Raw genomic sequence first — 14,446 nt, 5'->3', positions numbered from 1 at the left:
GATGGAGGTGAGAAGACGGTTTTGACGACGACGGCATTTTTTCCCCGTGGTGAAGGAATACTTGGCGGGGATCTGCCTCCCGACAGCATGGAGCCAGTTCCGACTAGGGTGCAGGCTAATCGTAGTACAGGCGGGCCTTGGCATTTCTGGACCTCTTTGCACCTCTGATTCATGCACAATCTCCGCATGCTATTCTCTAGCGCATGCTCGTTGGTTGCATCGCTCGCCTTCCTATCTGGTCCGCATCTAGCCTCTGCCTGCTCGGGGCAGCATTGGGCGGTTCCAAGCATTCTCGGCACTAGGACCCCGTTGCTCGACTCGACGTCCTTTAGTCGACGCGTACGGCGATGGGGCAGCTATGCCACATTAGGCAGTGGCCGACAGCACTTCCCCATGGTCGTATTGCAGGTGCTAAGCTCGCCTGTCAGATCCGCCCGTCAGCTCTAACATATCAGAGGAATTCTCCGGCAGTTTCAAGATTCGCCACTTTTTTCTGCCGTTAATAGGCGTTGAGGCCTCGTGGTGTGGCTTCCGGCCGTGAGCACACTCCACTGCTCCTCTGGCCAGAACTGATAGACACCAAGGGCGTTTAATCTAAACGGACCCACTTCCGGCACGTTTTTTCCCATCTTCTTTTGCTGAAGGATTGCTGTCGAGGCCTCTCGGGGCGTCTCGGGCGTTTTTGGCATCCTTCGGGCTCGCTGTGGCGGTAGTCTGGGGATGATTCGCACACGCGAAGCGCCACTACGCCACCTGAACCCTGCGCCTTCTAGGGACGCTCCTAACTCCGCCCGGCTTTTTGCCCAATTACCAAGAATAGGTTAATAGTCATGTAGGGAGACAGCGAAAATTTGCGCGTTGAAACGACCTCGTATTTAACGACTCGTTTCAAAGGGAGAAAAGAACGCACTCAGGGTCGGGGCGCGTCCGCGCCTATGCGCCGTGGGTTGCATGGCTTTATCTGTAGAAGGTCGAAACGGTGGCGCAAGAGCTGCACTGTGGTACGGGAGGGCGGCACGGTTGACTGGAAGGATTGGCTAGCTGCATATCGGACGGGAAGGCCGGCGATGCTCTCGGAGAGGGTTGCAGTGTGTCGTACAACCACACTAACGCATGAGCATTGCAGCTGGGTTACCCTTCGTCGACGAGTCATCTACAGAAAGAGAGCCCGGTTTCACCGCGTCTTTGCCTCGTCGAGCAGCTGCTTTGCCTTGTCCGACTTCCTGCTCAACACCTGCACGATCTCGTCGCCCGTCTCCCTCAGCAGCTGCTCGGCCTCCTTCCCGCGCTTCTGGCCGACGTCCTGCAGTAGCTGCAACTTTGGAAGAATCTGACTTCCGCCCGGAACCATGTTAACGTATTGCTCCAGGCCGCCCAATCCCCTCGTCTTCACCTTGTCGACCTGCCGCTGAACCTGCTCCTCGACCTTGGCGACGTCGCCGTTGTCCCGCACCGTCTCCCACAGCTCGCTCAGATCGCCCTGCTTCAATGCCTCCGCATTCTCCTCCAACAGTTCCTTCGCCTTGGGGTTCTTGTCGAGATACGGCTTCGCCTCCTCCAGACCCTTCTTCCACGCCTCGTCGCCGGCCTTGCTCAGCCGCTGCTTCGTCTCCCGCACCAGCTGCTTGATCTTATCCGGGGTATCGCCCTTGACGCCGCCGCCTTTGACCAGCTCCCGGATCTGGTCCCACGCCTCGTCGACCTGCTTTCTCGCCCGCGGCCCGTACTTGTCGACGAGCTGATCCAGCTGCTCGAAGCTGCCGCCCACCTTCTCCTTGAGCTGCGGATCCACCCGCTCCACCACCTCCCTCGCCGCCTCGCCCGCCAGCCTGCCCACACGGGCCAAACACCTCTGCAGCACGCCCCACGCCCTCCCCGCGCTCTCCAAGCTCGCCGCGCCCTTCTCGTTCGCGATGCCCTGCAGCTCGCCCCACGCCTCGCGCACGATCCGGTCCACCTCCTCCCCGTGCTCCTCGCGCACGCGGTCCAGCTGTTCGAACGCGCCGTCGACGTAGCCCTTCGCGCCCGGCACGAGCGACGCGTAGCTCGTCGCCGTCGCGCGCAGGTACCGCAGCGCCTCGGCCGGCTCCGGCGTGGTGGACTTGACCTTGTCGACGCCGGCTTGCATGTAGCTCTGCGTCTGGTTCGCGGTCTGCACGGCCGCTTTGGCGCCCGAGAGGTGGTACCACGTGTAGCCGACGACGAGCGCGGAGGCGGCGCCGGCCGCGGCTCCGGTGAGGGCTCCGCTGCTACCGCTGCTGCCGCCGCCGCCGGAGGGTGAGGCTGAGGTTGACTGCAGGCGTGCATGGCGGCGGGGAGCGCCGCGGGTGAGGAGGAGCGGGCGGCAGCGGGCAGCAGCGGCTTGGCTGCTAGCTGAGCGGGCTGCGTGGTGGAAGGAGCGCATGGCGGGTGTGAGCAATATTGGGAGAATGCGGGGTTGAGTTGGGTGAGAGTGGATAGTGATGAGCGTTTGTGGTCAGATTGTGGCGAAGGTAAGAGTGGGCGGTGACAGGTGATAGGTGACCGTTCGCTTTTACTTTTATTCCGCATGTCACCATCATGATTACGTGCGGGGAGTGAGCTGGCCGGCCCCCGCCCTCAAACGGCATTCATGACGTCAGAGGTGGTACAGCTGAAAGGGAGATGCGTTCCTGTCCCGGGTCGCTCCCCCATTCCCACTTCGTCGGCAATAGTGATGCAATTCTGGAATTGCGATGGGCTTGGAGACGGGAACATGCTCGGCCCCACTTGCCTGCTAGATTTGGGACCAAATGTTGGTTGGTAAGCCAGGAACAAACACGAAGGTACGCCGGTCACTGGCTGTTTGCGCTAACCAGCAAGCTTCCCCACCAAAAATCTCCCCCCACGGCAAGTCGTCGGATTTATCTATTTTGGTCACCACGGCACGTAGCTAGGCGCCTCCCGCGGCGAAAGTAAATGTGATTGAAGGAGTAGCATTCCGTGTCGACTAAAACACATGGTGCATATCTCGGCTTTCAATGCCCCGGCCTCGTGAAAACAAATTCCGAAAAGGGAGTGGAGTCCTGATTTCGTACAGTCCAAGTCATCTCGTCATAGTCTTCGTTCACGCGCTCTCCTTCCACCCGTACACATGGGTGCACTTGGCCGTCTTCCCGTCCTTCGTGCACGTCGACTTCCTGGCGTGATACCTCTTTCCCTCAACGTCAATGAACCCCCACACGCCCTTCAACACGCACGCTCCCTTGTCCATCGTAACGTTCATATACAGGTTCTTCGGCCCCGTCTTCTCGCCCTCCGCGTACACCCAGCCGTCGCGCAGAAACTCCTCGTCGACGTCCGTCAGGTCGCTCCACTGGCAAGACTCCATGACCTCGCCGAACTCCTGCAGCGTCCGCGCGCGCTTGATGCCGTCGACGACGCAGTTGCTCTCCTCGCCCTTGAAGCCGCCCGTCACCGTCGGCACGACGTCGATGTGCGTCACGCCTGCGTCGTCGATGTACTGCTTGTACGTTTCCGTGACGTTGATAACCGAGAGGGCCTGGCGGGACGGACTGCATTAGATCTCCCCCTTGGTCCACTGTATCTACATCAAATACCTTGATCTTCAGCCAGCCCACCCCTTGCAGGGCCATGACTTCGTCAAGTCCCGACGAGAGCTTGCGGTCAAGCGTCCACTTTCCCGTCAGGTTGCTGATCGTTTTCTCTGGTGGTGCTGCCATTGTGTTGGTTTCGTTCTGCTGCGGCGGGGTGTGATCGGAAAGCCCGCGGGGCGGCCGCTTCGATTTAAGCTTGGTCCGGAATGCGAATTCCACGGCCTATTGTGTTTGGAGAACGCATTTCAACAAACATTGGCATGTAGGCCAAGAAGCTTGGTTCGTTTTCTCTACAAATCAGCCTTTGCTTGCGGTGATTGGTCGTTCACGTTTCACCAAGCATTACTTCAATAAGGAATCAGTGGTGTCTCGAAATCGCCTAATACAGTTTCTTTCAACGAAAACATTCACTTTCTCACTGCCTTTCAAACACATCATCGTCTCGCAATAGAATTATTTTCCTCGTGGTCAACCCAGTGGCTTCCTAACATCCGGCAACAGTGAAGCCTTCTTAACGCTGAGCTCCCAAACAGTCTTCATCTCCTTGATCCATTCTCCACCATCATGATCCATGCAGCGGTGATACTTTATCCACGGTAAATCGGTTCTGGTTCGAATACATGTCTTTCCCAGTACCTATCTTTTCTCGACTATATGCACCGCGCGGGGATGGGCGAAACAACGGCACTGCTCCTTCATCTTCACAGAAAGGTGTGAGTGAACGATAAAGGGCAGTCAGTCATATGACGATGGCTGGCTGAGGTCTCTGGGAAGACTCCATACTGAACTAGAGAAGGCAAAGCATATACAAAGTAATAAGGCAAAAACAAAAAGTAAAATAGCGGCATAGTCTACACAGTTATATACGTATCAAGTTTAAATCCCAAGAGAAAAGGCCCCGATGAGTCGTTCTTGGAATCCGTTTGTGTATTCAATGCGTAATAAGAACGTGATCGCTAAATCATACGAACCATGGGTCCATCAGGAACCACATCAACATTTTACCCAGGAACATCCCACTTACAACTTACAAAATCAAACACCCATCCGCACGAATCATACGCATCATTGACAACACAGAATGCTGCCGCAATCACACCACGCTGCTGCTGCGGCTACCACCTCTGAGGGCATGTCGGCCGCCAGCAGCCCTTTCGATGGCCACCCAAATCTCGACGCTGCACCTGCTGAGGAGAATTCTGTTGAGAAGACCAATACGGCGGTGTCTGCACGACTCGACAAACTACCAAGCGAACTAACCAACCTCATCGCCGACCATATCGACACAAAAAGTCTCAAACAGCTAAGACTCTGCTGCAGAAAGCTTGCTATGGCGTCAAGCTACACCTTCAGAGACCGCGTACCGACGCTCCTCCCATTCTTCTTCATGCAGTCGAGCATAGAGAGGCTCGCGCTTCTGACTGAGAATGACCGCTGGAACAAGCACTTCGAAGCCTTGGAGATACTATCAAGCAGCCCCGACAGCATGCGGATCTCAGAGCACGGCACTCCATGCTGGACAATCCACAGCCACCGCCACCGTCGTTCCCGCGAATTGCACAGGACCAGCACGCATTCGGATCCAGCAGCAGCAGCCCTCGCCGCGCCACCGCGCTTCGGTGGCGGTGGAACCATGCCGAACGTGCACACGCTTACCCTGTGCCTCAACTGCGATAATTACAACCAAGGTATAACCAAAGGAAACCCTCCCCCGCAAGAGAAGAAAGAAACATCCAGCTGACAACACACACCCGTTTTTGCACACACAACAACAGACGCCACCCAGCACGAGCACCTGCCCGCCCTCTACGCCGCCCTCCCCAACCTCACCACCCTGCACCTGACGCACGCAAAGACGTGCCCGGAACACCCGCTCGCAAGAACGGCGTTCCCAGGCCACCCGCTCGCCTTCTACACGCCCCCGCCCGGCGCGTCCCGCCTGCGCCGCCTGTGCATCAAGCACAGCAACATCAAGTCGGACGAGCTCCTCGCCGTGATGCAGGCGCACACGGACACGCTTGAGATGGTCGAGATCGGCCATAGCACGATATGGAGCTTGATGGAATTGAAGCACTTTGTGACGGGGCGCAAGGTACCGCGGCAGCTGCGGGAGGTGTTGCCTGAGAAGGTCGACTATATTCCGCTGACGTCGGTGGACTATTGGCGGTGGGATAAGGGGGGAGGGGTCGTGTCGCCGGGCGAGGAGCGGAGAGAGGTTATGCAGATGCTGCTTGATAGGATGCAGGCTGGGACGTTTGATATTCGCGATCTTGGGCTGCTTCATCGACGTTAACTCCCATCCAGCGTCCGTAGTAACCCATGTTTGTACTCAATATATAGTAGGCCATCATTGAGGAAGAGCTATCATAGACAGTAAATCAACGCGTTTGTACACAGTTATTTGGCTGAAGTGGACAAGAAAACAGACATCACCGCTTTCTCTGAAGCTATTGACTGAAGGTCAGCGTGCCAATTCGCTTCTATATGTTGATACTTTGCAAATTTGTGATGTATATTCCGAAAGTATCGTACGCGTAGCCTACTGTGATATCATCTGTTGTCGTAAGTTTGTGAAAGGGGAGTTTTCGTGGATTTCCATTTGGGGATTAGTTGCCACGAAGCAATTGTGTAAGACGGGATAATGAGTAGGGTTCTATGGCGTAGGGTCTGAAATACGAAATCAAACGACCACAGCAAATCGCCAAATTTCTCCAACATCTCACTCCATGGATATATATAAAAGCATATCCCAACCCACGCACAAAATACCGTAACCAGCCACACAAAATGCCTCAATCACATAACGGCCCAGCCGTAAACATGCGCTCCAAAGGTGCCGAGGCGTCTCGAGGGCTGGAGAGACTACCAACAGAGCTAATCAGCCGGATCGCGGAGCAACTCGACATCAAGAGTCTCAAACAGTTGAGGCTCTGCTCCAAACGACTTTACACGGCGTCGAGTTATATCTTCGAGACTCTCCTAGCATCTGTTTCATTCTGGTTCGTGCAGTCGAGCATGCAGAGACTTGTACATCTATCCGAGAGTAGTCGATGGAGCAAGCACGTCAAGACCCTGGCCATCATGTCGAGCTGCCCAGAGAGAGTCATAGAGCCATTCAAATACATGAGCTTCAACCTTCCTTATCCTCCGCCCTGGACATTCGAAAGTCCCCAACTTCCTCATTACCGCCTGCATATACGCAACGCGCATCCAAACCCAACGCTCGCACAACCAGAAACCCGCTTCGGAACCATGCCGAATGTGCATGCCCTTGTCCTTTACATCGAGAACAGATACCCAGTAGGTATGTGAGCAAGACGCGGCGGCATCCAACGGCGTGCTGGTCTCTGTCCCTCAAAAAGAAAGGTTCCAGCAGCGCATGCGGCAGGCTGACGACTCTCGAATCCTTTTGCAGACGGTTCCCAGCACCGCCTCCTTCTAGCGCTCTACTCGGCCCTGCCGAACCTCACCACGCTGCACCTACTAAAGTTAGACACGACGTCCTCGTTACAGCACACACTATCGCTTACTCAATACGCCCCTCAATCCCGCATGCCGACCCTACGCCACCTAGGGATCCAACGCAGCTGCTTCAACACGGTTCAGGAGGTCATCGACACGGTGCGCACGCAAAAGGACGTCCTTCGGTCGATTGAAATCCGCAGAACGTGCATTCCAAGTGTTGTGGATCTGCTTGCCGTGCTGCAGCGCGAGCTGCCGTGTCTGGAGAACGTTGAGTTCGAGGAAAACACCGTAGGTCCGTGGGACGACGTGTGGTTCCGCTGGGCGGATGGCGAGTACGACCGGGGCCGACATGCGCGGGAGATGGTCGAGGAAAAGGGCGTCAGGCAGACGCTTGATGAGATGATTGCTGGGTTGCGTTTGGTAAGATCGTGGTCGTAGAAAAGAAGTTTTATGATTTGCCTCCTTCGCTCTCGCCACACGAGGTGCCTGCGAAGTTTCGCTCTTGTTCCGGGTATGCAGTGCTGAGGGTCGACCCAAAAGAGCAAGTTGTAGTGTTTAAGACGGTGAAAAGAGAAAAGAAGTGTCAGACAATATAAGGCTACTAGCCAAGCACTGGAAACAGTGCGGCGTCGTAATTTTTCTAGTCCGACAAGAACATTGCTCATATCAACCACAGGATATTGACCAAATAACCGCTCGATCTCCAATTCGCATATCATGCCAGCCTTTTCCGCTCCTTGTAACTGATCCATTTGATGGTTGCCTATAGATTTAACTGTTTCGCAATGATACGACTTCTGGATCGCCGGCCTCTGGAGATTAATCTAGATCACCTGGGCGTGGCGCAAACAAGCCAGGACCCCTGTAGCCGGATGGCGTCGCTGATTGGACTGGCCATCTGCATTGTTACCGTTTTCGGCGCGGCTGGCGTTTTCTCGTCGCGGATCTCCCGCGCCACGACGGATGAGGCGCTCCTCTCCGGCGACAACCGCGGCTTCTCGACATGAGCACGATTTTGCACGACGGACGGGCGATTTTACTCCGTGGATATCCCAGGTGGCGCCTTCGTCCTCCGACCTCGCCCAGAGATTTTACGAGCAGGAATCTACCCGGGAGGATTACCCGGCTTTAATGCAGGCACAGTGGTCGACGAACGTCACGAGGAATGCTCTTTGTCCCTTTGACGGGAGTATCTCGATATTGTAGTCAGGGAATACGCTGCTAGATACTGGATATCTCAACACACAACCATCTTAGCATGAACACACCAGAAGACGAGAGATTCCAATAACGCCGAATGATTGAGTGCGCTCCATTGAACACCGAAGGCTACACAAGATTCTGAAGAAAAGAAACAATTGTTAGTATTATTAAGGGGAGGGAAATGGCGTATCGTAACTCCGAGTCGAATTGCGAGAGTCCAGAATTTCTATCTCTCTCCTATCTATATATAGTATGCCCTGTACAGCAGGAGACATGGCCCCTGACACACTTGTCTTGTCTCATCTGAAAGCTGAGCTGTGATGGTGGTAAATCAGGTTTTCCTACAATAAAGCAGGTGGATGACGACAGGCATGTATCCCTTACAGATAGATATGTAGCCTGACTCGCTACTTGGCGTTTACACCTCCTCGTGTTCCACATAGGTGCATTGACAGTCACACAAAGTACAGTGGGATCGCGCAGCTGAAGGCGAATACGAATTTGTTTCTTGCTTGTGTCATGGGGAGCTGAAGCTATCATCTGGATGTAAATGTCGTATTAACAATTGTACACTTTCGTCCAGACGATGGCTTCCACTATCTGCGTGTACTATCATTTTTGTACACAACTTTATTTATTCTTTTAATTCGAATATGGGGCCTTCGGTGAAAGTTCAAGCTAAAATCAGGAAAAGAAGCTGATTGCTTGGTGCCACGATAAAAGCCGCCCCGTTACTCCTGGAATCTGCCGTCTTTCATCGAGCCCTGCAGCCTCGTCCACAGAAGGTTCATGCTGCATTGGTAAGTTGTGCAAGCATAACCACGGGGAAGAACATGTTCTTGTCAAGGGGGTTTGCCAATTTCCTTCACAAAATTTCATCGCTTCTCTCCACACTATTGACACCATTCCAACGCGTCTGTCCACCAACCATGTCGTCAACCTCTGAGCACTGTGAGTATAGATGAGTTAATTATTTTGTGCTTGTTCTAACTTCTCTGGCAGTGAATCGCAAGCGGCAGCAACAAACACCGGAATGGATTCCGTGTTGGCTTCGAAAATCTCGAGCCTTGTCGGTAGCTGTATTCTGCATCATCTTCGCTCTATGCTTGGAAGTATTAAACATTTTCGTCAACCGAAACAACGGCCTCAGTGCAGCCCCCGAGCACGCGATGTCGATGAATGCCACCCGATATCTTCCAACTTTTGGCGCTGTCTGTCTAGGGTTCATGTGGAAGGCCCTCGTGCAAGATGCAAAGAGAGTCACGCCGTGGTCAACAATGAGCGGGAAGTGGTCCAAGACATCAGACTCAGTTGGCCTGGATTACATCACAACTATTGAGCCAGTTGCGCTCTTCAGGGCTGCCAGTCGAAGGCACTGGGCAGTGTTTATCGGACTTCTTCTTGGTTCTGTTTGTGGAGCTCTTGTCGCCGTGGCGAACTCGTTGACGTATGTCGATCTCTTTGCCATACATTCGGAGAAGACGCGCTTTCTCAAAACAACGACATTCTCGTTCCGCAGCATATCACCAAATCCAGATGGAACGCTATCTATACCATATACTCATTCTGGTCAGAAGCCATACGCTGCTGTTGCTGCTGTTGCTGCTGAGAGGCTGCCTGGCGGCCAAAGCGCGCCATGGTCCAAAGACGGCTACATTTTCGAGTCTTTCAACAGCACTACTCATCTTTCTGAAAATACGACAATATAAGCTACTATACAAGCTTTTTACCCGAAGTTCACCTGTCATTTAATCAATTTTACTCCTCTGGCTCCCGATGACAACATCTTTCGAGCGGATGTCAGTAGAAGACCTGATCTCAATTGCTCTAATGATTTGCTTGTCGATGTCGATCGCGGACTGAGTGATAAGGGGTACTGGATAGCTCCGGGTGTTCGATACTGGATAGCACCGAGTGTTCAAGCCTGGATCAACATGACAGCGTGTGCGGACAATGAAACCGACACCCGAGTCCTCTCCATGCTTGCATGGTATGAGCATGACTCAATCCCGACCAAGTCGCTAGCAGCGTTGTGTAAACCGTCATTCGTTGCCAGAGAAGCTGTAGTGAGAGCGGACTGAATCACTGGAAACGTCTTGGAGTACAACATCAGTTCATCTCTTGCACCTCAGCAGGATATCCAAACTTCGATGGAGCCGATTTACATTTATCTCAACAACCTTCTGGACTCTCGCACTCAGTGTGTGTATACTTCATCCTCACGCACTGGTGAAATTCTCGTCAAATATTCTCAGGAAGTTATCTCTACTTTCCGCAACTATTACGGTACCGATCCTTTCAACAACATGATTACGAACCATTTATCTGAATCAGTCCTCAACACGTTCCAAAATGATCCCGAGCAATACAAAATGGCCGTGGAACAACTGAGCAATAGTATCATGAGCTAAGTCGCGAACGTATTCGCACGCAAGACCTACTTCCAAGATATCGATGGGTTACTAAAAATAGCTGGCCCCAAATTATTCCTTCGTCTCCAATCGTTGCGAATATTTCAGGCTCTTCTTTGTTTGCTCGCCCTTGCCTGCATTCTTCAAATGACCGTGTTAAGACCAAAGACCTGTTCTTTTCGAGGACCCAGGCTCCATTGCATCTATGGCGGTACTTCTAGCTACGTGTGAAGACTACGTAAGCGACATGTTGTCTTTGGAGACTCATTCTATGGACAAACATGCGGAAATGCCCTAAAAGTCATTGGTGTGGTAATTTCAACCAGCGATACATCGTACCGCCGCCCCTATGGCCATCCAGAGGCACTCGGGCAAAGAAGATACTCCCGAAATAAAGGTTCATGACGGATTTCGACCACTACCACTGCGTCTCTGGGTTAAGCTTGCTGTCTCCGGAACCATCCTTGCAGTCATGGTCACCGAATCCATTCTTCTTTCCGATCATACACCAATCATGGTTTCTAAAAAAAAAACACAGCTATTGCTTCAAATATCTCAGTCTTTCTACCTACTATTGTATTTCTTCTTTTAGGATATGCTTGTTCCGAGATCGACAGTTCAGTCAAGACCATGACCCCGTAAAACACTTTGTCAACCAAGAGTGGAGTTGGATCTCCATTATTATTCAACCTTCGCGATGTTCCAAGCATCTGGATGCCTTTTCGAGCTTTTAAAAACCGCCTTAGATTTGCAGTACTGGCTTCATCATTCGCCGTTCTCTTAATTCCACCCCTGAAGATTACCACCGCAGGCCCCTATCGAGTAAGCCTTGTACAGACCGGGAATCCCATCTGGATAGAGCTTGATATTAGCTTGATGGACAACCTGGTTGGTACATTGACAGCCTTGGATGCCGAGGTAAACAACAGCGGAGATGAGACTGTACCTCCAAACGAAATTGTCCAAAGTGCCTTTCAATACGCAGAATCGGCCTTGAACCCGGATTTCAACATCCCAATACGCTTAGGAGTCCTCAACAATCTGGTGATCAGCAATATCACAGCGCTCAGTGGTTTCACTGGTGACGAATGTGCCTCCGCTGTCAACGCTCTACACGAAATCTCCAGAGGGCAGGTTTTCATAAAAGGTCTGCATGGGTTCGGACTCAGGATACCATGTTCTTTTAGTTGATTCGGGCGACGCTGTCGGTTACGTGGCAAACGAAATACAGATGCCATTCTCCTTCGGGCCCATTGATTTCGAATACAATTACTCTGACTGGGTCAATGTAAAAAATGTTTCCCTTGATCCCGTAATGCATACCCTGTCACTTCCAAAGTTGACAGCGGTCAAATGCTACAGCGACTGGACCCGCGTCATGGCCGATACCACATTCACCCGCACAAGAGGTACAGGGTGGGGTAACACAATACTGTCGTCATGGAGCCCTGCACGATATAATGCTTTGTCTATTCAAAGTAAATCTCAGTACAATGGCTCCCAAATTCGATACTGGCTTACACCATTAGGGGCGAATATGGGTTGAGAGATAGCTTACAACCTATGCGAATCAGGACGCGAAGCTGAATTTGGCGACTCTCTGTGGCCTATACCATGGACTGGCGGATCCCTTTTTGAGCTACTGGCCTCTTACGGCGAATACAAGCTCGGCGATGTCTCTTCCATCCTTGATTTGGATAATTTGGTCCAGGCTTCAACTGCCACGTATACGGCCTACACTGTCAATCTACTGACAGAACTGCGTCCCCATGCTATCAGCGCATTAGTAGATGTGCAAAATTACACTCAATCCATTGAGGTTAAGGTTGTCTATCCGTCTGCTCGCATCACGCAAGACCTTGCCACGACTATCACGAGCGAATGCCTACTTTTGGTCATGTTCCTGTGCTTCGCCTGGGTTTCATTCCGCTTTCCGAGTCATGCAATCTTGCCACAGAATCCGGGATCAATTGCAGCTCGAGCATCTCTGCTGCCGAACAGTCGCCTGGTGGAACGATTGAGAGATGGGAACATCAGAAGTGTGAAAGAAGCAGAACATATTCTCCAATATAGGTCAACTTCGTCTGCTGATTGAATCAATTTGTGCTTACATGCGCCAAGAATTCAGGCCGCGTCGGCGGATCAAAGGATCACGACTGTAAGGCCGGGGTGGCTGTTTCCAGGCAGTGCTTTAAAGTGGAGGGAGAGGGCTGCGCTGGCTCCGGTGAGAGATTTACGGTAGGTGGCGAGTGATTGTGCGACGATCACGTGCAGTGGGACGATTTGGTAGGGCTGTAGGTGCGGGGCGAAGCTGCATTTTATATGCATGCGAGTAGCTAAACAAATTCACGATAGAATCGCCTCCTTAATCTAACGCATAGCAGCATCCTGAATCAACAGTGGCGGGATCCAAGGCAGATTTTATATTCATATCCGGGGTTTCTTTCGCTTTGACACAGCCTCAGCCTCGCATAGCCCCTCGGCAAAGACAACCCTGTATGAAGGATAGATATTCTGGACAATCAATCTCATTTCTTAGGAATCTACGGCAATATGATCACTTAAATTGTGAAATATGTGCAAGTGCGGAATGGTCATAAACTGCGTGGCACGACCCAGCTTCCGCGCCTGAATGAGAGCGTTGCCGGGCTTGCACACTCCTGCGGATCTTTTGCAACATCATCCTAGCATCCGTGATAAGCTTTATGATTTTCAGAATTCAAAAACAAACATTTGCCGATGGATAAGCCTGCTAATTAAGAAATAAAGAGCGACATGGAGCTATCCCTACCCAAAACAAGTTTCACAAGCGCACCAACCATCCTCGTTGACCGAAGGGTTCAACATGTTTCTCGGAAGAACGGCTCTGCCAAGCTGCTGTGATCTCACCTTCCATAGACAGAAACCGAGGCGACGAAAGAAAGTATGGCTGCCATATTTCTCCTTGCCGCGCAACGACAGTATTCCGACTCCGAACTCTTCTGCCTCTTCCCTCGTATTTGGAAGATCAAGCCACGCTCGACCAAGGAAAAGTATTATCGCCTGGTTGGGATCGACATGGTCGGGAAGACGAAAGGCTGGTGAAGCTGAAGAACCAGCACCGTCGATTCCAAAGTAGAAGATAGATCTTACGCTCGATCCTGATGAGGTCGTTGGCGTGAGTCCCTGGGCAGTGTTGATACGTTCCCACTCTTGATACAGACTCTGAAATGGTATCTGAAGACCGCGGAAGTGCCCCAGAGTCATCTTCTCGGCGTTCAAGATAGACAAGTGGCATTCCGATTCAAAGTTGTACATTATCCGTCTGCTGGTAAAAACGTCGGGAATCCATTCTGGAAGCTCTGATGACATCCTTGGGTAGAATCCGGATCCCGGAGCTACTGGAGCCGTGTATATGTGCATTTGACTTTGAACAGGACAGAGCTTGAACATTTGTGCTGCAAGTTGGAGCTCCAAATCGTCTCGACTGAAGGTCCTTGATGGGTCGCTACCCTCTGCTGTGTTGCCAAGTCTGACTTCAAAGCATTGCTGGATTCCATAAATGTAGTCTTCTTCCTTTGATGCTGTGCGATGCTTGGCAGCAAGGTATAGTGCGATAATGTGGAGAGCTGAGAGTTCAACCATCCCGCTCTTCCGGATGGCAGAGCAGCATTCAGTGGTCAGAGTGTGTAACAGATCGTCCGCGTCTCTTTCGTCTATTGATGCTTCTTCTTCGAACTTCAGGGATGCGCAATAGGTGAGAATATCTTCTAAAACACTGCCAATATTCAACAGGCCATAAGTGGCATCCTG

At 52.2% G+C, this 14,446-nt stretch overlaps 4 protein-coding genes across 4 annotated transcripts; 2 read left to right on the top strand and 2 right to left on the bottom strand.

The window, feature by feature from the left end:
* Nucleotides 1-1,174: 1,174 nt before the first annotated feature.
* On the bottom strand, nt 1,175-2,404 carry LTHEOB_8547 (uncharacterized protein; the record flags this gene model as incomplete). The annotated part of the gene is made up of 1 exon (XM_035518036.1): nt 1,175-2,404. The coding sequence occupies one exon, from the start codon at nt 2,402-2,404 to the stop codon at nt 1,175-1,177; it is 1,230 nt and encodes a 409-aa protein (XP_035370253.1).
* Nucleotides 2,405-3,085: 681 nt separating this feature from the next.
* Nucleotides 3,086-3,701, bottom strand: LTHEOB_8546 (Lccl domain-containing protein; the record flags this gene model as incomplete). The annotated part of the gene is made up of 2 exons (XM_035518035.1): nt 3,086-3,520; nt 3,579-3,701. The coding sequence occupies 2 exons, from the start codon at nt 3,699-3,701 to the stop codon at nt 3,086-3,088; spliced, it is 558 nt and encodes a 185-aa protein (XP_035370252.1).
* A 955-nt stretch (nt 3,702-4,656) lies between these two features.
* LTHEOB_8545 (uncharacterized protein) lies at nt 4,657-5,868 on the top strand (the record flags this gene model as incomplete). The annotated part of the gene is made up of 2 exons (XM_035518034.1): nt 4,657-5,263; nt 5,351-5,868. 2 exons carry the CDS (start codon nt 4,657-4,659, stop codon nt 5,866-5,868), a joined length of 1,125 nt encoding a protein of 374 aa, XP_035370251.1.
* Nucleotides 5,869-7,127: 1,259 nt separating this feature from the next.
* LTHEOB_8544 (Cytochrome p450 protein) lies at nt 7,128-8,047 on the top strand (the record flags this gene model as incomplete). The annotated part of the gene is made up of 2 exons (XM_035518033.1): nt 7,128-7,460; nt 7,898-8,047. The coding sequence occupies 2 exons, from the start codon at nt 7,128-7,130 to the stop codon at nt 8,045-8,047; spliced, it is 483 nt and encodes a 160-aa protein (XP_035370250.1).
* Between the last annotated feature and the right edge of the window lie 6,399 nt (nt 8,048-14,446).

This window comes from Lasiodiplodia theobromae, assembly GCF_012971845.1.
Source record: "Lasiodiplodia theobromae strain AM2As chromosome Unknown scaffold_27, whole genome shotgun sequence".
In the NCBI taxonomy this organism is placed as follows: Eukaryota; Fungi; Ascomycota; class Dothideomycetes; order Botryosphaeriales; family Botryosphaeriaceae; genus Lasiodiplodia; species Lasiodiplodia theobromae.
Note: the sequence above shows the minus strand (reverse complement) of the source record. Positions and strands in the feature narration are given on the sequence as shown.